The sequence below is a fragment of the Protopterus annectens genome, chromosome 13.part0, assembly GCF_019279795.1.
Source record: "Protopterus annectens isolate FY-2018-M chromosome 13.part0, PAN1.0, whole genome shotgun sequence".
Taxonomy (NCBI): domain Eukaryota; kingdom Metazoa; phylum Chordata; order Ceratodontiformes; family Protopteridae; genus Protopterus; species Protopterus annectens.
In genome coordinates, this window is record NC_056747.1 from 416,789,677 (window position 1) to 416,816,873 (window position 27,197).

A 27,197-nucleotide genomic window follows, 5' to 3' on the forward strand; every position below is an offset into this window, starting at 1 on the left:
CCACCTTAGATTTCAACTGTGAAAGGAGATAATTTTGATATTTCAACATATGAAACTGGCAATTCAAAGCTCTCATGGCTAGAGTGGAAGAAGTATAAACTTTCTTTCCCCATCTATCCAAGGCCCTGGCCTCTATCTGCAGGAACCGGATTCTTGACAACAGAAGCCTTAACACCCTTAGGCCCCTGGCTAACAGTTTCTGGGTCTGCCCTAGGACTCTTAAAAAGATACTTATGAGCTTCAGGCACCCTGTAATACCTATCCGGTTTAACAGGAGCAGGAGGCAAAGAATCAGGATTAAGCGAAGCCTCTGCAAACACATCTTCCACTACATTCAGAACAGGAGGTATAGCTAAAGGCCTATGCTGGGGTAAAACAAAAATTCCCTAAGCCTTTTCCTGGAATCAGAGAAATCCTGACCTTCCCATTTAAAATGCTCTCTCATGGAGTGCAGGGTCTCTGAAAAGAAAAATCCTCAGGAGGAGAAGCAGAAGGAGTAGAATCATCCACATCAGAATCAGAATAATGAGAATACTCCTGCAAGTCTTCAGCCAAGACTCAGACACATCCAAGCCTGCTCATAATCCCCAACACAGGTTCCATCCTAGGCCTCTTATCAGGAGGGGCATAGAGCCTCTAATTAAAGTAATTAAATCTTCTGCCATTTTAAGCATGTGCTTTTGGGCACAGAACCTGAAGAACTAGGAGTGACACCCACAGAAGCAAAACTAGACCTGCCTCTAGGGGAAGCCTTGGAAGCAGAAAGAGAGGGCCTAGACACCTTAGGAAGGGAGGGGAGAACAGTTACCTGAGAAGCCCCTACAGCCTGACCTGCCTCCTGGGAGGCCACATCCTGTAAAAACACAGTCTCTCCCTGGGACTCCATAGAGGCCTCCGTCGGAACCACCGGTTCCACTGACGTCTCTAAAGAACCGGCGTCTGATTCGGACGACTCCTCTAACCTAGGTTTAACTGCCTTGTCCTTGCGCTTCTTTGAAGAAGCCGGAGCATCCGACGGCATATTGTAATTGCACCGCTTCCCAAAGACTAACCTGGCACAATCCAACCTACGCTTTATAGTGCGTTTATTAAACCTAGCACAAAAGCGACACCCAACAACGTGCTCAGGTCCCAAACAAGGAATACACAAATTATGGTAATCCCTATGCGGTATCTGTTTCCCACAAGAAATACAGTTATTCACTTTTTCTGACATCCGTAACCAACTGAGGCAAGAAAAACCAAAATATTCCCAACGGGTACTTAACCAACTCTGACTTCGGTCTGAAACTCCAATTCAAAATTTCAGAAACGGCACTTGCAACACTGCTTCTGCATCGGACCATGCGGCAAAAAAGACTGAGGATATGACGTCGGTCATGCGCATTTGTACCCTGACGTTCTGATGTCAGTCAAATGCGCCTTGACCGACGTCAGCCTTATACTCTGATATTCGGGCCGACCGAGGGACAGCGGACTACCCAAGTGTTAGGACTGCAGCAATGTGAGATGAAGAACATCTGAGAGGCTCTGCATCGACAGCATCGGTCTCACTATCCTCTCCACATAGTCTACTGTGAGACTCCTAGAAAAGTGAGAGGACTGCCTGGAGGAACAGACTGATCTGTATAGAAAGAGAGAAGGTACCCTTAACAGAACTGGGTCTAATGACAGAGTACCTTGTCCTAGGTACAGTGTCCAGAAAAGCAGGAGGATCGGAGGTCCTTGGAGCAGATGAAGCCTGCATTTTTTGGAGACCTCAGATCCAAAGAGGCCATCCAATCCTTAGTAGGTCTCTGTGTCTCTGTGGGTGGGGGGGGGGGGTCGGATCTAAAAACTTGATTTTCTTAGAAAAGTCGACAACCTGATCCAAAGAAGGCCTTTTAGAAACTTTCTCAGAGGTCCTTGATGAAGCTGAAGAGCTACAAGATAATTTAATGTTTTTGACAACTCTGCAGAAATAGCATCAAAGGAGGACAGTAGCAGTCCTTTTAAAATAAACTTATTTTTGCCCAGGCACGGAGGTTAAAGACATGGCAGATCGCACAACTTTCCTTAAGTGAAGAGGTCCTAGACAGCAGATTCAGAGTGTGTGAGCATCAAATAAATATTACTGGCTGCATTTCCCACAGTTTTTAAATCTTGCTAGAGTTTTTTCCTTCTCAGCCATGACAGCAAATTAACCACAACAGAACAGAAAGGCTGAAAATATCTACAGACGTTTAAACACAACAAAGCAAAAAAAAGACCGACCTTAAAAACATAAGTGCTTTTTTTTTTTTTTTAAAAACAAACAAAAGAAAACAGTTAGCAAGGTTATTTTTAAATGTAGAGGGCAAGGAAGACAGAAAGGGATAATACAGGCAGGTTATAACTATAGTACATGAAGTACACTAGTATAAAAGTTAAGATAGAAAGTCAAAAATATACAGAAAGCCAAAAAGATAAACATTGTACTTGTCTACTTAAAAGCTCAGTGAACTAACCACGTATTTCACCTAACGACAGCAAACGAGATCTGGGGAAGAGGTGGATGCATTATTTGTTAAGGGAGAAGCTCAAGAGTTTTGGATTGCCAAGAGCTTTTACAAGTAGCAGAGTCAGATCAGATTCCTTGGATCGGAACCCATCAGTCAAGGACAGAATGAAAACTCAGATTGCTTATTATAAATGAAAAAGGGTCAAAAGATGGACTATGCAGCTCACGCCAGAATCAAAAGAATGCAACAGGTATTCCAAAAGATGGAACTTGACCTATGAAAGCATCAAGCCCCAGATCACAAAAAAAAAAAAAAAGACACAAGTTCACTGAACTGTTGTACATTCACTAGGTATCCGAGCAGAAACTAACAAACCATGACTTGCATCAGAAAAGGAAATCTACTAGTCTTGAGAAGAAAAGGACGGTTTTCTGGATAGAAGAGACAGAGGTTGCCTGGATATCATCATAGGTGCCTCTACAGAGGTAAGTCCACAACAGAGGGAAAGCCACATTTGCTGTGGCCAAAAAATACAGTTGCTTAAGCTAAACTTGCCTTAACAGTAGCCATTTGAATGATCACTGCTGCAGTAGCCTTAGTTATGGGTTATATTCTGCCAATGATTTAATAACTGGCAAGCTTGCAAAGTTTCAGGGCACTTCCCACATGACATGTCAAGCTACTCAAGCTGAGCTGCCTGAAAGACAGGTTTGAGCACAAAGCCCTTCAGAGCTTTTCTGCCAGCAGAGAGAAGGCGGCGGAGACCTAAAAGGACAATAGCAGGAACAGCCTAAAAATTATGTCTACACCCTGGCATAAAAAACATACCAAATACAAGGGTAGTGGAGGGAGGGAGCAGCTATTGCAACAGCAGTGATCACCATCAGTCCAGCTGTGTAACAGTAGATGTTCAAATATGTTTTTAATATGGTTCACTGCTGCAGTAGCCTTGGCTCTATTGGTAGATTACCATAACTAACTAGGATTGGAGGTGGAAAGAGCTAGGTCCAGGAGACCCTAAAGAATGGGGATAGCAAAGCTTGATTTAGACCTAGAGAAGGAATCAATCTTATACTGTTTTGTTAAAGTATCTACAAAGGACCATGCAGCAGCTTCTAGAAAACTTAGAATTAAACCTTTTCTAAAAGGCCACAGATAAAGCCAAGGTCCTGGTAGAGTGGGCCATGATCCTGCCTGGAATGGACTTCTTATGGCAAGTATAAGAAAAGGTAATAGCCTCCATTCGGAAACAAGTCGGTCAGTTTTCCATTCCTACCCTGACAATAAATGAACAATTGATTGAAAGATATGAAAGATTTTTTCTGTCAAGGTAGCACCAGAGTTTGTATGTGGATATCCAAGGTAAGAAGTATCCTTTCTTCCTCACTTTTTTTTTTCTGAACCTAAAAGGAATATGGACAGTTTGGCTTAAAAGTAAACAGACACCACTTTAGGTATAAAAATTATTTCTCAAAGAAACTCCGTCCCTTGGAAAATGAGGTCTTTCACTCCTGCAAGTGATGAACAGGTGTGTGTGTGTGGGGGGGGGGTCTGATCTACAAGATGAGGAAAGACCCCCTGCCATCTGTAACCTTGATAAATTGGTTCTGAAAATCCACTCCTCTGAAACAATATGTTGCCAAAGAGAAAAATGAAGAGTCAGACTTTCTGGAAGAGAAAAGGAGCCAGTAAAAACCTCATTTTTATTATCTGGGAGGTTCCGAGAAGGCAGCTATGCAACCGTCTTCAAAACAGTACTGGAAGTAGTGTCGACAGACACACACCTTACTTGCCTTTTTAGGGACAAGTGGCTGACTACAAAGAAAAATGAAGGCAGTAAAACACACTCTAGAAAGGAAGACAGGAGGAGTGTGTGTACTGGAAAATCCTTCTTTAAATCAACCCAGCATTTTGAGGTAAAAATAGAAACATCAAGTGTTCTCCCACTGATAACACTAGCACATTCTGCCAATAAGAGAGAGAGAACCCCACCCCACAGGGAGATTCAGAAACTGAGCTCTTCTCACAGTTCGAATCAGAAAACGGACTACAAAACCCCTAATCTTCCTGTTCAGATTCAGAATCTTGAAACTTTTAAAGGAAGAGAGGAATCCCTCTTTCTTTACCAGAAGTTACTTTACCATAAGTATCAATAGCCCGAATTAAACCCTAAGTTAGTCCCAGTAAACTACTCCTATCCAAAGAAATTTAAAGGAATAGAAACACGCTTGGTTTTCAGTTTTTTTTTTTTTTTTACTGGAAAAATGGGGTTAACCATGTTACTAATGGCAGCAGCCACTTCCCCAGGGGATGGACACAGCAGTGTAAAAGCAAAACCTTCCCTGTCCCCTTCTCCCAAGACCAACAACAGTGGCTGTGTTCCTTGCCCACTGAGGGGACTAAGCCACAGAGGATGTAGCCAACCCCAATTCCATAGTTGTTTTAGGTGCTACACCAAAAGGAACCGGAATAAAAGCAGGGTGGGTCTGAGGCACAAATGGCCATAGCAGAGTCACCTACCTTTGGCTGAGGCAAACTCAGTCTGCTGTGGTGGTAAAGGCGGTTTTCTTAGCTCTTTCTGAGGCTGGAAAGACTGGCCATGGGACAGGTAATATGTTGCATGGTAAAGTCGAAAATGGTGCCTCTTTCCTATGGAAAAGGAGCAGCAAATGACAGCAAACCTACTAGTCCACAGAAATTACTTTGACAGAAAATAAACAATAAAAACCACTTTAAAAAAAAAAAAAAAAAAAAAGTATGACAGCTTCTCAACAGAAATAAACAATTTCTTCACAGAAAACATGTTTTCAGTCATGTTTACACTACTTAAACTGACAAATAAACAAATGTTACATTTAAAAGAACTCTACAATCTTGAGATAGTCAATGAAGTAACACTCCTAGCTTTAAAATAACCTTCCTGAAGAGAAAAGTAATAAAAACATTAAAAAAATAAAGAAAATGGAAATCCTCCCCCCATAGGGAACTTGTACGCCCAGCAAATAAAAGTACAAGCTAACTGTCGATCCTCAAAAGCCTTGGGAGAAAAAGTACTACTCAGTGGCAGTACAGCTCTGAAGGGCTACATGCCCAAATCAGCTCAGTTCAAGCTGCTTTGGCATTCTGGGTGCATGGAATGTGCCCTGAAGCTTTAGAAACTGGCCAGCTGTTCGATCCCTAGCAGGATATAACCCATACACAGCTAATGCTACCTCACCAGTGATCAATATGAAGACCATCAGAGAGCTATCAAAATGACTGCACGATTTCATCTCTGGGAGATCCTCTCAAAGAAGAAATACTGGGGATGGGGTGGAATACTGCTGCATTTGGAATTGGCCGGGCAAACAACTCCCAGCAAAGATTTTCCCAATGCCATAAGTGTGTGTTCCACCTACAGACTGCCCAAGAGATCACTCGAGACATAAATAACCAGTGTCAGTCCCTGTCCAGTAAAGAACTGACCTGTAGCCCGCTATGCTAGCAGACAAAGAAGCTAGGATAGGAAAGGGTGCCCCCCCCCCCCTTTTTTTTTTTTTTTTTAAGTCAATAGGTTGTGTTGTCAACTTCACATTTTCTTTATACTGCAGTTACACAATTTGGTTGATGGACAAGCTTACATATACAAACACACACAATCATACAGATGATTATCTCATGTGTACACACACACCAAATTAAAACAGTACACACTTCGAAGAATACAAGAGTATTAACTGACCCCAAAGAAATGTGTACAGATACTTATTTTGTCATGTAGGTTTACAATGACTTCCTGAAGCTAGAATTCCTTGATCTTTAGTTGTCTGAGCCATATTTGCTAAAATAAGTTTCCCCAGCAGCTGTCTGCTCACTACATGTAGCAACAATGTGCTGGAGCCAGAATATGTGTAATTTAGTCAAAAGGTAGCAGAGAATTAACCATTTAGTTTAGAAATTGTAACTTTCGCCTAGCAGGAGTGAACCTGAAGTGAAAATGTATATATAATATATGCAAGAAGTGTGTGGGGTATGCAAACGGATAGGGCTTGCCCCTTGAAAAAGTGCTTTACCAATGCTGCCCACTTACAAGACTTATTGCAAGCAGGCATGCCTGCATTCCAGTTATCACATGTTGTGAGTTTGGAGGTCATGCATTTAAAGTGGACAGTAGATCCTCTGAAAGACCGGATTCTGAGCAAGTTCTAAACAAAAAGGCTGTGGGCCGTAAGTTACATACTTCAGACACTTCAATTTATGACCAATCAAAATTAGACTGCTTTTGCCAACAGCAAGGTGCTTCTAAACATACTACAATAACCATGCAACGTTCTTCATTTTGCAACCTGAAGACAAAACCATCAGCAAATAAAACATTCAATAGACTTAAAAAGGAACCAACCTTTAAAAAAGTTTGGTGGTCTCCCCCCTCAACTAAATCTTGGACCCTCTGATCTGCCTATGTATTTTTATTCAAATGATCCTCGTAGGAGCAATTATAATGTACATGAGCAACTTTCCTCCGTGCTTCTTGCATCTTCTACCATGTATATGGTGATGTCATGTCTGCATATGGTGCCTGAAATTCTTGGCATCTCTCCCTCCAAAATCAGTCACTAAGAGCCAAGGAAGAGCATGCATCACATATGAGGCTACATCATAAATGTCCCCCATTCTTTACCTTTAGGTTCTCTCCGTTCCTTCCAGTTTCTGAGGTACAGCAGAACAGCTCTGGTTCTCCCTTCACATTCTCAGTCTAATTCTATTTTTTTTCAACAGTTCTTGAAAAACCTCAGCCAGCTTTTCCTACTTCTAAAAACTCTGTTTTTGCAGCTTAATCAGTTCATCTGAATGGGTAAAGCTTTTTTTTTTTTTCTCAAGCCTTGTTGTTGTTCAAGTTGATATATTCAGTCAAGGTTTCATTTCTTTTAATCACCTCTATGTACATTTGATTTAGGGTACCTTCTCAAGCAATCAAACTGCTTATCAACCTAGGACACTGGTGCTGCAGTTGGGGAAAATAACAGCACTCTCATCCAATTTTGCCAGTTTAGATTTTTACAAGTGCTTTTCTTTTACCTGCAGTTTTAGAAGTCAGTGCTTGAAAGCTGTGAGGAGACATCAATGTCTTGGTTAAATTTAAAATGCCACCCTAGCGTTTATGAACAATCCCTCACTTTCAATACATTATACAATCTACCTGAATTTTCCAGAGGGTGAGAAAATAAATCCTCCTTCTCAAGGGTGGTATGCCATCCAGGTTGTAATTGAAAGCGGTGACAGAACATCAAAAATTACAAAAACACCCTTTAAGAATCAGTGTGTACACATACTTAAAATGTTGACTCCTTAAGGGAGCTTTACTTCTCTGATGACCATCAAGCCTCTCCCATTGTTCTTCAGTTCATCCATTTTCCCTCTACTGGGTACCCAAACAAAGAGATTAGAACCAAATCATGCAAACAGCCATAGAGGTAGTTTGCATCCTCCCCAGCAATAAGAATAGTTCAACTGTTGCCCTAAATCTATTCCAGTGGTTGATAATGTACCAGCATCATTACTAGATCGACTTGTGTCAACTAACTGAAGGCATTAAAATTAAAATGAAATGCTATTTGGATGAAAACAAATGGCAGAAAACACTTCAGCAAGATTTACCAAAAGCTTTTTTTGCAAGGGGGGGGGGGGGGGGCAGGTGCCTTGCAGGGTGTGTTGCCCCCCACTCAGAGGTCACACAACAGGGAAAAAAATGCAACCTCCGATTGCCGAAGTGTTTTCAGACCTTTATTTTCAAAGGTCTAGTATAATGTTTAAATGCCTTCGGTCAGTCAACTATATCCCTTACTAGTCACACTATTCTCTTCCACATGAATATGCATTCTTTCACATGCACAGTAAGAAGGGATACCACCACAAATCGGGGACTGAAAAGCCTACATTCCTGGCCCTAGTCATTTCAGTGTCATACAAGCCTCCTCTTGAATGGTGGCAATCAGCTGACAAAAGCCACAAGTTCGACCCCTTCATTATGAGAAAGCCAGCATAAGCCAGTCATCCCTCCCCCCCACCTGGCTTGTCCAATTCCAAGCCACTTGAAGTCATTACCAATGCTTTAGCCCTCTATGCAACAGAGCAAGGTTCCCCACAGACATAAAGCATATTTACACTCACCATCCTCCATGTCTGCATTCTGCAGATATTCCCTAAATCTTCAGCAGAATGGATGGATGATTGCTACTAGCAGTTCCTTAACAGTTAGGGATATCCATGTCCCATGCTCCAAATTACCATCAGCATAAAGGAGTACACTTTCCCCGATTCCAGACCAGCATGGGTGGGCGGAAATGTCCAATACAATGTAGACTGATCTATTACTTCACAGTTTGGAGATTAAATTGGATATTAATGTCAATAATCACAGCCTTTGGATTCATGGAGCAATCTTATGTATTCCCTCATATACAGAAACTACACTTTAGATCTTTTATGACCAGTAGGTGATGCAACACATTAAAACTAAGGACAACAAAACCGGACGTCAAAACAGACCACCACCTCTCCAATATACCCAATTTAAACCCAACAAGGAAGAAACATACTTACAATGGACAATGCCATGGCTGCAGAAGAATAAAAGGCCTTGATATGATAAATACCAGGTGACCCTGGTACAATTAATGGATCAGGTGTCTGCTGAAGCTGGGGTGTGGAGAATGGGCATGCCCATCCTTGGGGGGGGGGGGGCAGATCACAAGTTGGCACAATCCCCTTGGAGAAGCAACAGCAGATGCAAATCACACCTGGAAGCATGCATTTGGCTCACAAAGCCAAAACTGGGAGGTAGCCTTTATCACAAATGCACAGAAGTATACACTCACATGGGAAGATGTAGCTGTTCCTGCAGTAATTACAGATGCATTATCTTCTCCTTCAAGGGTAGGTGTTAGGGCACACCAACAAAACCTCTTACAGCTGTCCATTTAACAGCTCCTATAGTCAATTATCAGCTATCAGGAAAAAATGGGCGGGGGAAGACCAATAATAGGCAAGCAGAGAGAAGAAAAAAGAACCAAGTACAACAAAATGATTGATTCTAATGTTTAAGAAATGGGAAACCCACTATATAAAAATAAAAGCTCACAAAACAGAGATTTGGGTGCATGGGCTGCAAATGAAAAACACATGGGACACTGCTTTAATAGTTCTGCTCAACACTCAGTAAACAAATTTTATTACAATGCTACAAAGAAATGTTGTACCTGATAAGTAACATCTGGGCTTGCAGGCTCTGATCTCTGTCCTCCTCCAAAACCCCCAGTCATGGCATGGCCGATTGTATGTCCTATTGCTGAACCTACTGCCACTCCTGCTGCTGTTGATGCCATGTTAGCAAATAAACCAGGTTGCCTTGGTGCTGCAGAAGGAGAAGCCATAGCAGATGGAGGAGGGTGAGCCGGAACAGGAGCAGCTGGCCTAGGTGCTACTCTAGGTGGAGGAGCACGGCTACATGAAAAAATGAGAGAGGAGAACCATATATACAAAGATTAAAATTAAATCCACTACAGAGAGACACCATCTCTAATACACTTGGGCAAAAATGAAGTAGAAGTTCCTATGTTTGACAAAAGCATCATATGCAAATTATACAGTGCTACAAGGTGTGCATTCATTCAGCAGATTAACTGCTCTGTGGCTAAACACTACAGTGTCATATGCTGTACCACAGCTTAAAAAGGACACACACTCAAAACACCCATCACCCAAGATTAAGCTGCCACACCTCTAAATTTATCTGTCACTTTTTTTGGATGATAAACTGTACAACACAAAAAAAAAAAAAAAAAAAACAACACTTCTACACAAGTCAACTTGTATACATTTAAAACATGTTAACATGTTAAGAAAATTATAAGTTTTCTCCAAATATATTGTTACGCATCTGGTCAGGACACAACAAAACAGTTGCGGGTTCAGTTCAAGCAGCTTTATTACATACAAACACAAAGACTGAGGCTTAGTAAAACAAACTTACAGACTGTCTACCACACTCATACATGTTAACACTCTGGCTGTTCACTAAAAATGGCACTGCCGCTTGTATGTGTTCTTTATTTATACACGTGACCTCACTCTGAAATGCTTCTTAAAGTCACAACACACTGGTCTACACCCCCCCCCTTTTGAGAAATAAGTCATGCACAGTAAGAATGACAATCATTGACATGCAATAATACATAACCAATTACAAGTGAAATAATCATGTCTAGGTTGCTGCGTATTTAAATTAGGTCAGGAAATAGGACTGGATCGTGCAACATAAAAATTAGGACTGGGTTTATCAATACGGATGGTCTTTAATGAATGTTCAGCTTCAGGGAACTCTGTGATGGCATCAGCAACGGGAATAGGTACTGAGACAGGTCCCTCAACAGATCTGGATTGCTTCGAGATCTAGTGTCTGTATCACAGGTATGATGCTGCAATACTGATTCAGACACCGGAAGATGCCTGCGATTTCTGTGGTGCTGCAGTAGCGTTGTCACCTCACAGTAAGACGTTGTCTTGTTCGATTCTCAGCTAAAGCATCTGTGTGGAGACATGCATGAGAGGGCGTACCTTCGTTGAAGATTGTACGTCAGGGCTGGCAACTCTGTATGTAAAAATCTACTGCCAAATCATTAGCGGACCGGAGTTCCGCTGTGGCGAGACCCCTAACCGGGAAAAGCCGAAAGATACAACAACCACCCTCAGATTCTACAAAGTAATATCTCGGCACATACACCTCTCACTTGACCAATTCGACAAGCCTTTTGTCATTTGCATCCTCACTCTCTCCCCTTCTTACAATGGACCAAGAACTCTGCTTGTTTTATCATAGTAGGACTTCTGGAATTAACTCTTTTTGAATAGTTGGGCTTAGATTGCTCTGGTGTTTTCAGTTATCAGGCACCAAACAACGAACAGATAGGCAAGGTTGTTCTCGTTTGCCTAGACAGAAGCCACTGAGCAGGTTAGCCAAGTAAAGTGCTATGGGTATATTTCTGAGATTAAGCAAATTCAAGAAAAAAATCTGTATTTTAACGCTTTGACCTCTCTAGCAATTGCTTTGCACTGCACATTCAGTTAGGCCATTTGACTGTGGGTACTCTGGACTACTGGTAACATGGATAAGGTTCCACTTTTTTTTACAAATTTCTGAAATAGATTACTGGTAAACTGGGCACTGCTATCTCATTGCTTTGACGGCCATCCAACATTGATGAAGTAACCATAAACACAATAATGAAAATCAGGAATTGAGAGATGAAGTACCAGATCTTTCATTGAGCGCTTTCATCTTGGTATAACAGACTTCTTCAGAATAAATGAACCATACGTGTAAATTTAAATACATACTCCTGCCACATGACAGTTAACTAAACCCTAACCACACCCCCTTATTGTAATAAAAATATTTAAAACATAACACTAAACATAACAAATATGTTCACTAAAAAATCAGACAATAAGCAGATTTAAGTTTTAAAAAAGGACAAGGATTTTTTTGTTCAGGCCAAGAAATGCATTAGCATTTAGTCTAACCTGCCATTTCATTTCAATGAATTCCAAGTAGTCCTCAACAAGACCCCTCCTCGGTCCCAAATCAACATGGTTGCTGACACAAAACTTGAAATAGTGAGTAAGGTACTCCATGTCTAAAAAGGCATTTTCACCATTTTTGTTGTGAATGCTAAAGATGTCAATAAATTTTCTGCTTACTAGCCCTTTTAGTCTTGCCTACATAAAATGCATCACATGACTGACGAGACCTACATAAACCACCCCCTTGGAATAGAACATCCTGTTGATGTAATCATTCATGTCCATGATCACCAAGCCCCCACCCTTGTCCAGTTTAGGACCCTAATCTGCTTTTAGAAATAATCTGTTGCAATACAGCAATTTTATCTACAGTCAGGTTATTTAAATCATGACCCGGTAGTTGTTTGGTGAGGTTCCCGATGGGTTTCACATAACTCTTCAAAAAGGTGAGCCATGGCATCTACAGGGGGAGAAAAGGTACTGGGCCTTTCTAAATTCTGTCTTGTGGGCATTTCACCATTACTTTTCTTGAAATGTAAAGCTACATCCATCTTCCTACAATACACCAAGTTGTAATAAAGTCTCAAACACATTGGCCCTTTTTGCCAGAACAAAATTGAACCCCTTCTCAAAACAAATCAGCTCACTCAGTACCAAAAGATACCAGACTCAATTTATAAAATTTTAAAGTAATTTGTTGTGCATAAAGACAATCTTCACTTCTGTACATCTGTTGTTAATCAAATCCTCCTGTAAAAGTAATTGCTCTGGTTCCTGCTCTCCCCTCTCAAGAAACCCTGTTGCGATTGTGAGGCCTGTCTCGAGTTGTCATGTCTCCACCCCTCAGATTCAATAATCTTTGCAACCTCCTCAGGAGGTGGGTTCCCCTAAAGGGTCAACTTCAATATTAGTACCACTGTTAAGAGTAGTCCTCCATTTCATTACTGGCCATAAAAAAGCAGCCAAAACCTATTTTAGTAAAGATGGGATCATACCACTGTGAAAAGCTTTTCAAAAGCAAACTTCACATTACTTAAGACAGAGGTGGAAAGGTTCACAGCCCCCATGCTAAAGGAAAATGCCTTCCAAGCTGCTGAATTCCCTTACAAAGGCACTCTTGAGCACCTGCAAGAATGCATGGCTCGTGCTATCCCAGGCAAAACACAGACTCACTCCAAGAAAAGGAAACCAGTCTGGTGGACCCCTGCCATAAACAAGCCATACAATAGAAGGAAACCAGTACAGAAGAGAGTAAACTCCCAAGAAGGAAAGACATCCCTTATCAGTTATCAGCAAGAAACTACGATCCCTCAAAATCATCTAAGGCTAGTTTTGAAAGAAAAATTGTCAAGGACTCCAAAGATAACCACAAAGAGTCTTTTAGCTATATCAAGAACCCAAGTGGAAACTCTCAGATCTGCTCTGAATTAGTGCAGAATGGCACAAAATAAACTAACCTGACTGATATTGCCAACATTTTAGCAGACAGGTTTAGTGCAAACTTCACCCCCCTCTCACCTCCTAAAGGGCCCATAACCATACCAGAAGAATGTAGAGCCCTGCAAATCACTGACACAGGTTAAAACAGCCCTATCCACAGCTTCAATGGGACCTGACGGTGTCCCAGGCTGAGTCTTATACGCGCTCCAAAATGAACTAACCCCTCACCTAAACACACTGTTCAAACTCAGCCTCTCTACAGGCTACGTACCCATAGAGTGACGCACAGCAATAGTTATCCCACTCCACAAAGGTGGAGCCACAACAGACTCCGGGAACTATCACCCTATAAGCCTGACTAGCCTGGTCTGCAAGGCTATGGAGCGTATCATAGAACTCATTAACAGAAATATTGGGAACCTGCAAACATTGGATCCTACCCAGTTTGGCTTTGCTAAGGGCAGATCATGCCTCCTAAACCTGGTGGACTTAGAGTTACCAAGGCTTTTAGACAAGGGAAAGAATGTCCACACAGCCTACCTAGACCTCGCAAAGGCTTAACACCATTCCTCATGCTGGTATTATAGACAAGCTCACCAGCCTGAACATAAACCCCTACGTCACAAGATGGGTTGCCAATTGGCTCATGGAAAGAACCCACATGGTGAGAGTTGCAGGCTCTAGGTCTGACACTAAACTGGTTAGAAGTGGTGTCCCGAACGGCTCCGTCCTGGGACCCCTCCTGTTCAGTATATAATTCAGAGGTGCAGGCAAGCACAGGAGGACTATGGAGACCAAGTTTGCAGACTACTGCAAACTGGTGGCCATAACAGACTCTCCGACCGATAGACATCTTCCAGAAGGGTCTTCACAGAGGCAGATACCTAGTGTCAAAATCATGGCCTCAAGCTAAATGCCAAAAAAGTGCAGAGTCATCCCCTTGGGAAAAAAACTACCTGCGAACTACCACATACACGGTAGTCCCCTAAATACATAAACTGTAATAAAGGGATCTGGGGACCCAAGTAGACAGTAATCACTCCTTTGACAATCATATTGCCAAGGTGCTGAGGAAATCCTCCTATGTGGCCCACCTAATCAAAAAAGGGTTCGCATCTAAAAGAAAAGGTTATTGTGCCCCTCTACTCATCAGGCCCATCAGAGAGTAAAATGCCCCATTTGGGATGCACCTTGCAAGACACTTGCAACAGCTGGAAAGACCACAGGAGTACCTCACCAAGAGGATTACTGGCCTCAAACAAATGCCCTATGCAGCCCAGCTAAAGAAACGCCAGCTGTACTCAGCTGCATACCACTTACTCAACGGTTATCTCTGCCTGACATACAAGGCCATGTCCAACCCAGAACTAATGGACATGCTCCACTAACCCACGAGCCACACACTCTAGGGATCTAAACCTCACCTCAACGATAAATAGGACGTGCTGGAGGGATAGATTCCTGTCCCAGAGACTCCCCATGCTTTGGAACAGGATTCCAATCTATATTAGGCAGAGCCCCTCACCAACACTCCAAGAGAAACCTTGACAAGTGGATGTGAAACAGGAAATTTACCCCGGGGATCACTGCAGTGGCTCTGCTGGACAGAGGCACAGGGAACTAACGGCTCTGCTGGACAGAGACACAGGGAACTAGTCTAAGGGGTGGCGAAAGCCTATAGATGACCTCTGGCAGATCGTATAGTTTCATAGGTAAGTACTAGACTAGCAGAAAGAGGATCCTGACAAAACTGTGGCAGAAGGGGAAAAAAAATTTGAGAACAAAATGTTTATGGAAGATGATTATTCAATGTACACAAGACAGAAGAGAAGCAAATTTATCAACTAACTGTTGTTAAACTGTTGATCGAAGCTACTGTACCACCTATCTTACTGGAGGATCAGCCATTTTTTGATGCAAAGCAAGATTTGTGGGGGGGGGGGGGGGGTTAACAAAAAGTGAGCCAGCAAACAGAAGGGGACTCTGCTCCTCATTCTTCAGACAGTAAAGCTCAGGAGCGACTTTGTCAGTGAAACCTTTTCCAACGTCTCAGAGGATAACATTTGAGGCAGAAAAAAAAAAAAGCAAAGGAACTGACTGAAGAATCAGGAGTACCTTGGTCTTGAACCAGAGTCTAGCGGTGGGGGAACAGAGATCATCAAGAAGACCAGCAACACAAATTTGTGATTAAGTGTGATACTGGGGAGCAATCACATTTGTGAAAAGTGGCTAGAGAGACTGCACTTCTGTAAACTTGGTGTGGAATGTACAACACACTCCCCCACATTAGGTCATTAATGTTTAGCAGTGCAGTAAAAGGAAATTAAAGTAGCAGTAACTTTAAATAAAACAAATTTTGTTCCTCAGTATTTATATAGAGCATTTTAAGATATAAACTCAATGTTATATTGTGAAGCAGTTTTGTATAGTGGGCAGTCAAGGGTATTTTAAGTGTATGGGGGGGGGGGGGTCTTTTCAGTGACTGCTGTATGTGTCAAAGATATCAAAATAAATATGTACTTTTTGTAGCAATAAGAAATAAAAAGGTTTTACAGTAAAATGAGAAGAAAGGCTGGACAGAAGCAAGACTAAGTTAATATAATACTGTGATGGGGTGGGTCTTTCCAGGCTTGATAGTTGTTGCTGAAGCACCTACCAAGAGAAAACGCTGAGAGAAGAAAGGAGCCACTTTTGAGATTAAGTATTTTCTTCTGATTTAATTCTTACAAAAACTGCATTGCTGCCTACTTTTCAGCATTTTCCTGCTTGCAAAAGTTGATATCTGTGTTAGAAACAGTATTTAGAACATACCTAGAGCCTGCTTATTGCATTTTGTGTTGCACTTAAAATAGTTTTTTTCTTAAAATTGCATTTTACCTGCCTCTGACCAAGTACACACGTGTTGGGGTCATTTATTGCACTGTTCTGACTAGTTTGCTACTTGTGTGTCTCTGCTATCCTTAAACAAAAACAATAAAACAAAAAATCTTGCTATTTTCCACTTTGTATAATTTAAAAAAAGGTTCAGTTACAGAGTTGCTGTTCTGAACTGTTCGTAAGGGTCTTGAAGGCCAGTGCTTACTTGGGCTAAAGGGAAGAGCCGGTGTTCACCAGTGGCAGTGGTCACTGAGCAGCGTGCCTGTCCCTGTAGGAATGGTTACTGCCTAGAAACTGTAGTTTTATTGGCCATTTTGGGTCAATTCCAAACTCCCTGATCTCTCTTCTCTTAAAACCCTGCAACTCTCTTTCTGCGCAATCTTGTGCACAGAGCAGCGTCGGTTAGCTGGGGTATACTATTCCTGGCTCCACAAAGTGTGCGCTGCAAATTTTCCCTTAGAACTAGGCAATCCTCAACTCAAGTGCTTCAGATCAACTGTTTTTTTGAAGCACTTGCATAACCCAAATCAGCACTTATCCAAATCTCCTAGGCAGCACTATTTTCCAAATCTCAGACACAGCACTATTATAATACAGCATAAGACCCTTGACTGTCCGCAAGACAAGTGAAACTCACTTTTCCAAGCATGTCCAGAGGTCAACTTCAGGTGTACTCTCCAGTTCATCTGGTGGAACTGGGCATCCTGAGGCAATGTCACAACTGCCTCATATATACAGACAACCCTCCCCTCTTACCTCTAGACACAAACACTTGAGAGATGCAAATACATAGCCAGACTGGAGGCTAAGCGCTCTCAACCCATGACTGTAACAGACAGTCAAGAGGAGAAGAGACACACTAGCATCACACCACAGGTCACACTTGGATCTACAAAACAAGCACTGGCAAAACACACACAAATACACAAAAACATATTCGGAGGCACTAGGTACCAATCTGAAAAAGAAACCGTGCCCTCCAAAGCTAACAAGCAAGCAACCTACACCTCCAAACACAACCCAGGAAACACATAATTCACCTCAGCAGTGTGCCTCACGACAGCCCCTAAGGCAAAACACAATACTAAACGCGCTAGTAATAGGAGACTCTATAGTAAGGCACAGAGATGTTCCACTCACCAGGCTGAACAAGAAGGTTACTATCAGCTGCCTGTCGGGTGCTAGGATCCGCCACATAACAGGCACTGGGGTCCCTCCAGAACAAGTACAAGTATGACACTGTCATTGTACATGTTGGTGTGAATGATCCAAGACGTACCTCCCTGGACTACATGAAGAGAGACATTGAGGAGCTCTCTGATCATGTAGCCCAAGCTGGTAGGACCCTCACCTTGAGTAGCATACTACCTTCACCTAGAATGATACCACAATACAAAGACAAAATGATCAATTTCAACAATTGGCTAAGCTTCTGGTGTCATTCTAAGGGGATCCAGTGTGTCTGCCTGGGATGACATGATAGACCAGCCTCGCTGTTTCGCCAGAGATGGTTTGCACCTGTCACCCCTAGGCTTTCGAATACTGGCAAAGGCTCTTGCAGTCCCCATAGTGCCTTTTTAAGGCAAGGCTCAAAGGACAAACCAACCACCGTAACCAGCACAGGTAACCAAAAACTAAGGGTAATGCTACTCAATGCCAGAAGTCTCAACCTCAAAATACACGCACTAGAGGCACTCCTCAGTATGGAGAAAATCAATGTTTGAACAGTGACAGAAACCTGGTTCAAGGCTCCAGAGAGCACCCCAGCACTACCAGGTTACAATTCATATCATACCTTCCGGCCTCAGTTACCGGATCGCAGTACAAAGGGCAGAGGTGTATCCATATTCATCAAGGATACCCACATCTCCAGGTTAGTGGCGTAGCATGATGCCCCAGAGATCATCCATGCGCATCAGCAGGGAAAACCACATTTCAAGTCGTAGCCTGTTACAGATCACCCACCATGTCTCAAGATGCTCACTCAGCATTCCTTGAGGCATTGGAAAATATAAAGGTCCTACCCTACACCATAATTTTGGGCAATTTCAACTACCCTGGTATAGACTGGGCGAACTACGAAAGTTACAACTCCTATGCCCAGAGGCTCATAGAATTTATAAATTCAAATGCCCCTGAACAACTGGTATGTTCTCCCACTAGAGGGGACAACATATTGGATTTAGTCATCACAAATATGGGCGCCCATTGTACCATGCCCATTATCACTCCCTCTCTGGTCAGATCAGACCACAAACTGATAACCCTGGACGTCCTCACCCCTCCACCTCCCCCAGTCAAAGAAACCATCTTAAAAAACATTTTCAAAGCAAACTTCAAACTACTTGCGTCAGAAGTGGAAAGCTTCACTATTCCCTTGCAGAAGGATAATGATATCCAGGATGCAGAATCCTACATCAAGGCACTTTATATACATCTTCAGGATTGCATGGACCGTGCTACCCCAAATAAAACAAAGACTCCTTCCTCAAGCAAGAAGAAACCAGTCTAGTGGACCCCGGCCATAAGCAAACTATACAATAAAAGGAGGAGGTTTATACAAAAAAAGGCCAAATCTCAAGTAGAAAAATCATCCCTGATCAGCATTAGTAAGAAATTGAGGGCCCTCAAGTCAACTAAAGCCAATTTTGAAAAGAAGGTTGCCAAAGATGCCAAGGATAACCATAAGGCCCTTTATGGTTACGTCAAAAACCTAAATGGCAATTGCTCAGGTCTGTTCTGAGCTAGTACAAAATGGAACAAAACACATTGACCCCACTTACAATGCCAACATCTTGGTTCAGTGCAAATTCTCCCCCCATCACCACCCCCATCACCACCTACAGGGCCTATTACTACTCCAGGGGATTGTGCAACTCCAATTATTACTGATACACTGGTTAATAAGGCTCTATCTAAAGCTAAAAACACTGCCTCCATAGGACCAGATGGTGTCCCAGGATGTGTCATACACGAGCTCCAAAATGAATTAACCCCACGCATCTGAATACCCTGTCCAGTCTCAGCCTCTCGACAGGATATGTGCCCAGATAATGGTGCACAGCAATGGTGGTTCCGCTGCATGAGGGTGGACCCACAACTGACCCTGGGAACTACCGACCACTAAGCCTGACCAGTCTGATCTGTAAGGCAATGGAGCGAATCATTATGGAACTCATAAAATGGAGAGATTGGGAACCTCCAAACACTTGACCCCACACAGTTCAGCTTCAAGGGCAGATCTTGCCTCCTGAACCCAGTGGACTTCGAGACAGTTACTCAGGCTATAGATAAGGGAAAGGTACACACGGCTAACCTTGACCTTGCTAAAGCATTTGACACCATTCCCCATTCGGGTATCATTGATAAACTCACCAACCTGGGAATAAACCCTTACATCACAAGATGGATCGCAACTGGCTCTCAGACAGACCCCACAAAAGTAAGAGTAGCGGGATCTATGTTGGAATCCAGACCAGTAACGAGCGGCGTACCTCAGGGCTCTGTCCTGGGGCCCCTCCTGTTTGGCATATACTTCTCAGAAGTACAGGCAAGCACTGAAGGGCTGTGACTGAGCAAGCTTGCGGACGACTGCAAACTGGGTGCTATAATAGAGTCTCCGGCTGACACGGATATCCTCCACAAGGGCCTTAATGAGACTGATGCATGGTGTCACAGCCGTGGTCTCAAGCTAAATGCTAAAAAATGCGTAGTAATCCCCTTTGGAAAAAACAGAGTACCCACGAACTACCACATAGGAGGTAACCCCCTGAAATCTGAAGTAATAAGGGATCTCAGGACACAAGTACATAGTCAGCTTTCCTTTGATAACCATGTTGTCAAGGTGGTTAGAAAATCCTTCTATGTGACACATCAGATCACAAGAGTTTGCATCAAGATCTAAGGATGTAGTGGTGCCCATCTACTCTTCCCTCATCAGACCCATTATAGAGTACAATGCACCAATTGGAATGTACCTGGCTAGGCATCTCCAGCAGCTGGAGAGACCACAGAGGTACCTCACTAAGAGGATTACTGACCTCAGGCAGTTGCCCTATACAGCAAGATTGAAAAAACTAAGGCTTTTCTCTGTTGCATACCACCTTCTCAGAGGCGATCTCTGTCTAACATACAGAGCCATGTCCAACCCAGAACTGTTAAACATGCACCATCTTAGCAAAACAAAATCTACTCGAGCTACACGCTCTAGGGATATAAACCTCAGCACAACAATGAATAGACATGCTGGAGGGATAGATTCCCTTCGCAAAGACTTCCCTTGCTATGGAACAAGGTCCGATCTACATAAGACAGAGCCCCTCACTTTCACTCTTCAAGAAGAACCTTGAAGAGTGGATGGGTAACAAAGTTCACACCAGGGATCATACCAACAGCTCTACTAGATAGGGGCCAAGGATACTAGCTGCTAGATCTAGGGCCTAGAGAACTAACCAAAGGGGCGGTGAATATCACACAACGTGGCTGGGCTAATATATGCCTTCGGGCAGATAGCCCAGTACCTACCTATGAACCTACAAGTATACTGACTAGATTACATGTAGAATTAGAATGATAAGTTTCCCTTGCTTTTACAAGGGGGATAAGCTAGATTAAACTGTCCTTGCCTTAAACTAAACACACATTTTTCTGTAAGCAGACAGGCTTGAAAATAAGACAGACTGATGAAAGCCATGAAAATACTAAGCTTCTTGTAGCTGCGGGCAGTTAACCAGGGAAATTCTATACATTCTGTCTTGAACATTGCAAAATTTAGTTTTACTTAAAGGTAGTTAGTGCACATTTTCACTGGACCTAATGTTTGACAGCAAACAAGCTGATTTTCACATCTGGGAGAGGAACAGAGATAAGAAAACCGACAGCAATTAATGTAAGCAGGAACAGTTTAACATGCATTTCAGCATGGGTAATTTTTAATTTAGATTAGGTAATGCCTATGAGGTGTACTTAAAACATACACAGTTTTGAGTCTTTGTTCTAAGTTAGAGGATAGGAGTGTTCTGAAAAGGTATTCAGTTTTTTGGCTGAGGATTTTCATTAAAGTCTTGAAAAAATGTGACTGGTTCAAATGGAGGTAAGATGCATAACAGATCAGCATGACAAACATTAGGATGTGCATGACAAGACAGCAGGCCAGCTTCAGGGCACCTTCCACTTGCCCAAACTGTCTGGCAGCCTCTACCAAGCTGACAAGATAGGGACCTTCAGACATTTCTCTCCCTGCATATCTCATCACTTTCTTTTGGCACCCTGGCATAAACACGTCAAAAAACAAGGTGTGGACAGGAGGAAGCAGCTACTGCAGCAGTGATCATTTAAATATCTACTGTTACAGTAAATTTACTTACACAACTGCACGACAATCATATTGATCACTTCTGCAGTAGACTCACCTGTGCGTGTAAATTACTCTACCTTACTACATTTGGGAGATGGATGGCAAACAGCTCAGGAGCCTCTATAGAATGGTCCTTGCAAAGCCTGATCAAGAGCTAGAGAACAAATTAAGCTTACAGTGCTTTGTAAAAGTATGCACTGATTACCAAGTAGCGTTTCCTACAAACCGACCCTTTACAACAAATCAAAGATGAAGGCAAAGACCTGGAAGATTGGGCCTGGACTCTACTTGGAATACTTATATTGCATGGCGTACAACAAAAGGGAACAGACTTGGACAACCATTTAGAAATCTGGGAAAGCATCTCAATTTTGTGACTGCATTTGTCCTTCGTGCCCCACACCCCTTGTACTTTCATACCTTCTGAAACTGCCTCTCAAGCAAAGCCCGGTGCATCTGTGGTGACTGAATGCTTTGACACACGAAGTGGAGACCTGGATTTAGGGAGATTGGCTGTCTCCAAGTGATTCCCCTTCAGACACTCCAGCACTGCGATCTCAAAAAAGACAAGCTGTTGGTGCTAGCACCAAAGAGACTTCAGATACCACTGTGTCTCATATATTTCATACATATATATACACAAAACAAAACACGTATTTTGTTTTCCAGTGGAAAAAAGTTCTTTGAACTGTGGAGTCTATTTAACATCCTAGAAACACCAATCCTGTAAGTAGGATTCGAGAAAGACATCTGAATGTTCTCTTGGAATCCCAGCTTGTCTAAGAGATCTCTCACTTGAGAGAAATTCCTGACACTTTCAGAAAGACTCTACAAACGTTTTGTAAATATGGAAAATGTGAAAACACTGTAGCCTGCAATGAGCTATAACTGCAGCTAGACACTTTTTGAACACACTTGGTGTAGTGGACAGTTCAAAGGGCAAAGCAAAGAATTTGTAACATGATCCAGACACATAGAACATTAAGAAATGCCTAAAGTCTGGATGAATAAGAATGTGAATAAAAGGATACTTTAATGAAAGGGTGATAGGCTGTAAAGGGATATTTTGAATCTGGGCACCATTACAGATTTAGCAAAAAATACAGAATAGGTCTACTAGCATTTTCTTTCTCTGGCTGAAAACATCCTTGAATAAAAACTCCTTTTTCACCTGGAAAGTGGGCACTGGCTCAATCACTCCCCGAGACAGCAACTGATGGGACTGGTGGAAATAAAAAGATCTGTTCTAGAGGACAAGGAATTACTCCCTGGAAAGGAGGAATTTCCTCCACTGCCATCTGCAACCTTGAAGACTAAACTTAGAATCATTTGTATGAAACCATCATCTGCCCAAGAGAAAAGCAGAGATTCAGACTTTCGGGGACGGAGGGTGCTACCAGGATGGAAAGGGGAGGAACAAAAAAAAAAGTCACAGGCTTACTGGACTATCCCTTGTTTGGGAGTTCCGTTCCCAGAATTCTTCTTAGAATCCCCTTGCTATTTCTTCTTAAACGTCTGTTTACCTGTATTTTGTTGACACAGTTTATTTTCTTTCTTACCAAAAACTGAATGAGGAGTTAAGAGATTCCCTTGGGGAAATTGTAATACAGAAAGAACATTTAGGAAGGCCAACCCCCTTAGTTTAACCTTGAATTATTTGAATCTTCTGTTCCTCCTTTCTCCCTTTCCACTTTACAAAAAAAAACCCACTTTATTCAGCTGCTTCTACAGTATCTGTTTCCTCCTCCTACTCTTACTTAATCTTGCTTTTTCTGCCACTTGTTCTTTGAAGTGTTTACCTGCATCTTTTCTGCTGCATGTATTACTGTTTGTTTTAAGTCTGTTTAAATTGTGTTAATCTAAGCCTCTTAGTTTTGATTTAAGCACTTGGGATTTAGGCCTACCCCTTAGCTCTCCCTTGTCTCTCTCCCTCAGATTCTGACAAATATAGACAATTTCCTACGGTTTCTCCTGCCAGCCTGGTTGATATGGGCCACCCTGAGACAGTGTAGCAACTGCCTCATGTACACAGAGGACCATCTGCTACCACCACCTAGGAACACAATTTATGAGAGATGCAGTTACATTAAGAACCTAGAGTCTATGCTCTCTCCCTCACAAGCCAGTATACCTGGCACCGAGAAGGCTGTCAACACAATCAGTACACCTCAACCACCACCCACAACTACACACACCCACATATGTGGAGGTTCTCAACAAAAACAAACCCAAAGACCACCACCTCAGAGGCAAAACACACACAAACTCCACAACCCTCAATATCACACAAAGTCCACACACGTGCCTCACAACCACCAAGGCCTAACCATAAACCCAACATATTAGTCATAGGAGACTCCACTGTGAGACACACATGTCCCTCTCACCAGGCTGGATAAGGAGAATGTCATGGTTAGTAGTCTGTCAGGTGCCAGACTTCACCATATCACATGCACTCAAGACTCTCAATAAGGTAGGACTGTCACAGTCCATGTTGGGGTGAACGACCCGAGATGTACCTCCCTGGACTATATGGAGAGAGACACCATCGAGCTCGTTGAATGTGTGTCCCAGGGCTGGTATGTCCCTAGCCTTAACCAGCATTCTACCATCACCCAGAATGATGCCTCAATTCAAACAGAAAAATGATTTACTAACAACTGGCTTAGTTTCTTGGGTCATTCCAAGGGGAATCCAGTACCAGACTACCTGGGAAGATACAATCGACAGACCACAATGCTTTGCTAGAGACGGCCTGCATCTGCCTCACTTGGGCTGCAGGCTTCTGGCAAAGGCCCTTGCCTCACCCACTTTTTTTTAGGAAAATTCATGAGGTCACTATAACCAACATAAAAATCTCAACAAAGCGCAAATTAACATGAAACTACACTCACTGGAAGCATTCTTAACCCTGGAAGATGCTGACATTTGTGCAGTCACAGAAACCTGGTTCAAAGCTGCAGAGAGCACCCCAGCCTTACCTGGTTACTCATCCTACCATACATTCAGACCCCAAACTAAGCAGCAAAGCCAAAGGAGGGAGTTGTTTCAATACATATATGAAAGACACACCTCCAGGCTGGTCAAACAGTATGAGGCACAGGACACACTACAGGTGCAGTTAACCATTCACAAGACCCCAATTCAAATCATAGCTTGCTACAGGCCCCCCATTTTTGACTCAAGATGCCCACTCCACATATATGGATCTATCAAGATTCAACCGTTTACCCTGATCCTGGGTGACTAACTACCCAAACACAGACTGGAAAAACTGTTTATACCAGAACACAAATGCCTAGAGATTCCTCGATTTTATCAATGCAAATGCCTTGGAACAGATGTCACCTCTTGTGGGGGTATTGACCATCTTGGACTTAATATTAACCAATATGACTAACCACTGCAGCACCCCTACAGCATCATCCTCCCTGTTTAGACCACACCATAAAGCGGTCACTTTCAAAGTCAACATCTCATCTGACCCGCCCCCCCCCTCTAGCTAGGGTCAAACAAAAAAACTTCTCCAAAGCAGATTACAACCTCATGAGGGATGGTATAAACAGCTTCACAGCCCCCTACCCCTCTGTAAGGACTGGCACCAATGTCCAAATCTATACCAAAGAACTACACTAGCACTTACTCAGATGCATGAAAGAAAACAGGAATACCTGACAGGATGCAAAGAAGAGTAAACCTGTCTGGTCAACATCTGCAATAAACTATATAACAAAAGGAAAAAACTGTTGTCTAGGACCAAGATGGAGCAGGTGCCCAATTGGAAGCAATCTTTCCTTAGCCTGAACAAGCAAATAAGAGCACAAATGAAATCTAAAGTCAACTTCTAGACCAAATTGGCCACATCTACTGGAGACAATCATAAGGCCTTCTTCACATATGTCCACATCTCAAAGGAAGCACCCAGATCTATTCAGAACTGGTGAACAAGGACAAAACATACACAAGATTTAGTGAAAACTTCACCCCTCTGTCCCACTCATCAGTAAATCAGGACATCCCCAGTACCTGCCCCCCTCCCCTTATCTCTAGCCATCACTGCCCTCTCAAAGAGAAAAAAATACAACCTCCATGGGACCCAACAACATCCCAGGCTGCATCCTACATTAACTCAGGCATGAACTTGCAGCACCATTAGGCACCCTATTCAACTAAAGCGCGAGTACCAGCTTTGTCCCAGCCAAGTGAAGGACAGCCACTGTCATCCCTTTACACAAAGGTGGTCCGTCCAGAGATCTGGAAATTATAAACCCATCAGCCTAAATAGCCTGATTTGCAAGACCATGAACAGATCATCATGGACCTTATTAACAGGACATTAACAACCTCCAAACACTTAACCCCACACAGTTTGGCTTTCTCAAGGGGCAGTCATGTCTGTTATATCCAGTGGACTTCTTTGAGACAGTCACCAAAGCCAGAGACAATGGGAAGACTGTGCACGCCGCCTACCTTGACCTGGCCAAAGCCTTCAACACTACTCCCCACTAACTCTCTCAACCAGGCATCAATCCACATGTTATCAAATGGGTAAGCAAACTGTCTCACCGATAGAACCCATTAACAGGGGAAGCTACCGCAAACAGTAGATCCATAACATGCGGCGGACCCAAGGGATAGTTCTTTGGTTCTCTGTTACTCAGCATATACTTCTCTGAGGTGCAGGCCAAAAACAATGGGCTATGGCTGACCAAGTTTGCAGATGACTGCAAGCTGGACGCAGTTACCAATTCCCCAAGTGATGTGGACATCCTCAAAGAAGGACTCACCCAAACAAAATGACTGGCACCAGAAACATGGCCTCAAGCTGAAGCCCAAAAACTGCATCATCATTCCTTTTCAGGAGAGCGACGTCCCCACATATCACATCACATTAATAACAATGTCCTAAGCATGCAATCAGTCGTGAGGGATTTGGGCACCCAGGTTGATAGCAACCTGACTTTACCACCATGTTGCTTCCTTCGTACAGAAAACTTAATACATGGCCTGCCTCATAAGTAAGGGCATCTCATCCAGGGACAGAGGTCATAACATCCCTGTATTCTTCCCTTATAATGCCAATTATGGGGTGTAAACAACCCCCTTTGGCATGTACCTTCCAAAGCACATGCAGCAGCTGGAGACCACAGAAGTTCCTCACCAGGAGAAACCAGGGCCTCAAACATGTACCCTACACAAACAGGCTAAAAGTCCCGTCTCTCTACTCGAGTTCATACAGACTCTTCAGAGGTGACCTCTGGCATACAAAGCAATCTTAAACCCCGCCTTGATGGGACTGCTGCATATCCGCAAGTCAAACTCCACTCGAGTAACCTGCACATGCAACCTCAACCTGGTTTGTGACATCAACAGGAAGTTGGTAGAACAGATTAGTGTACTAGAGACTCCCTTCTCCACGTCAAGCAGAGTACCTCATTACCCCTTTTTAAATACAACCTGGATGGGAAACAGAAAATACACCT

The 27,197-nt window shown here is 42.8% G+C and overlaps 1 protein-coding gene across 1 annotated transcript in view; it reads right to left on the minus strand.

The window, feature by feature from the left end:
* The window catches only part of CHCHD2 (coiled-coil-helix-coiled-coil-helix domain containing 2), a 150,120-nt gene that overhangs the window by 100,760 nt on the left and 22,163 nt on the right, over window positions 1-27,197 (minus strand). Inside the window, exon 2 of the mRNA XM_044054050.1 lies at window positions 9,719-9,962. Within this exon, the coding sequence (XP_043909985.1) occupies window positions 9,719-9,962 (244 nt within the window). The remainder of the gene's footprint in view (window positions 1-9,718; window positions 9,963-27,197) is intronic.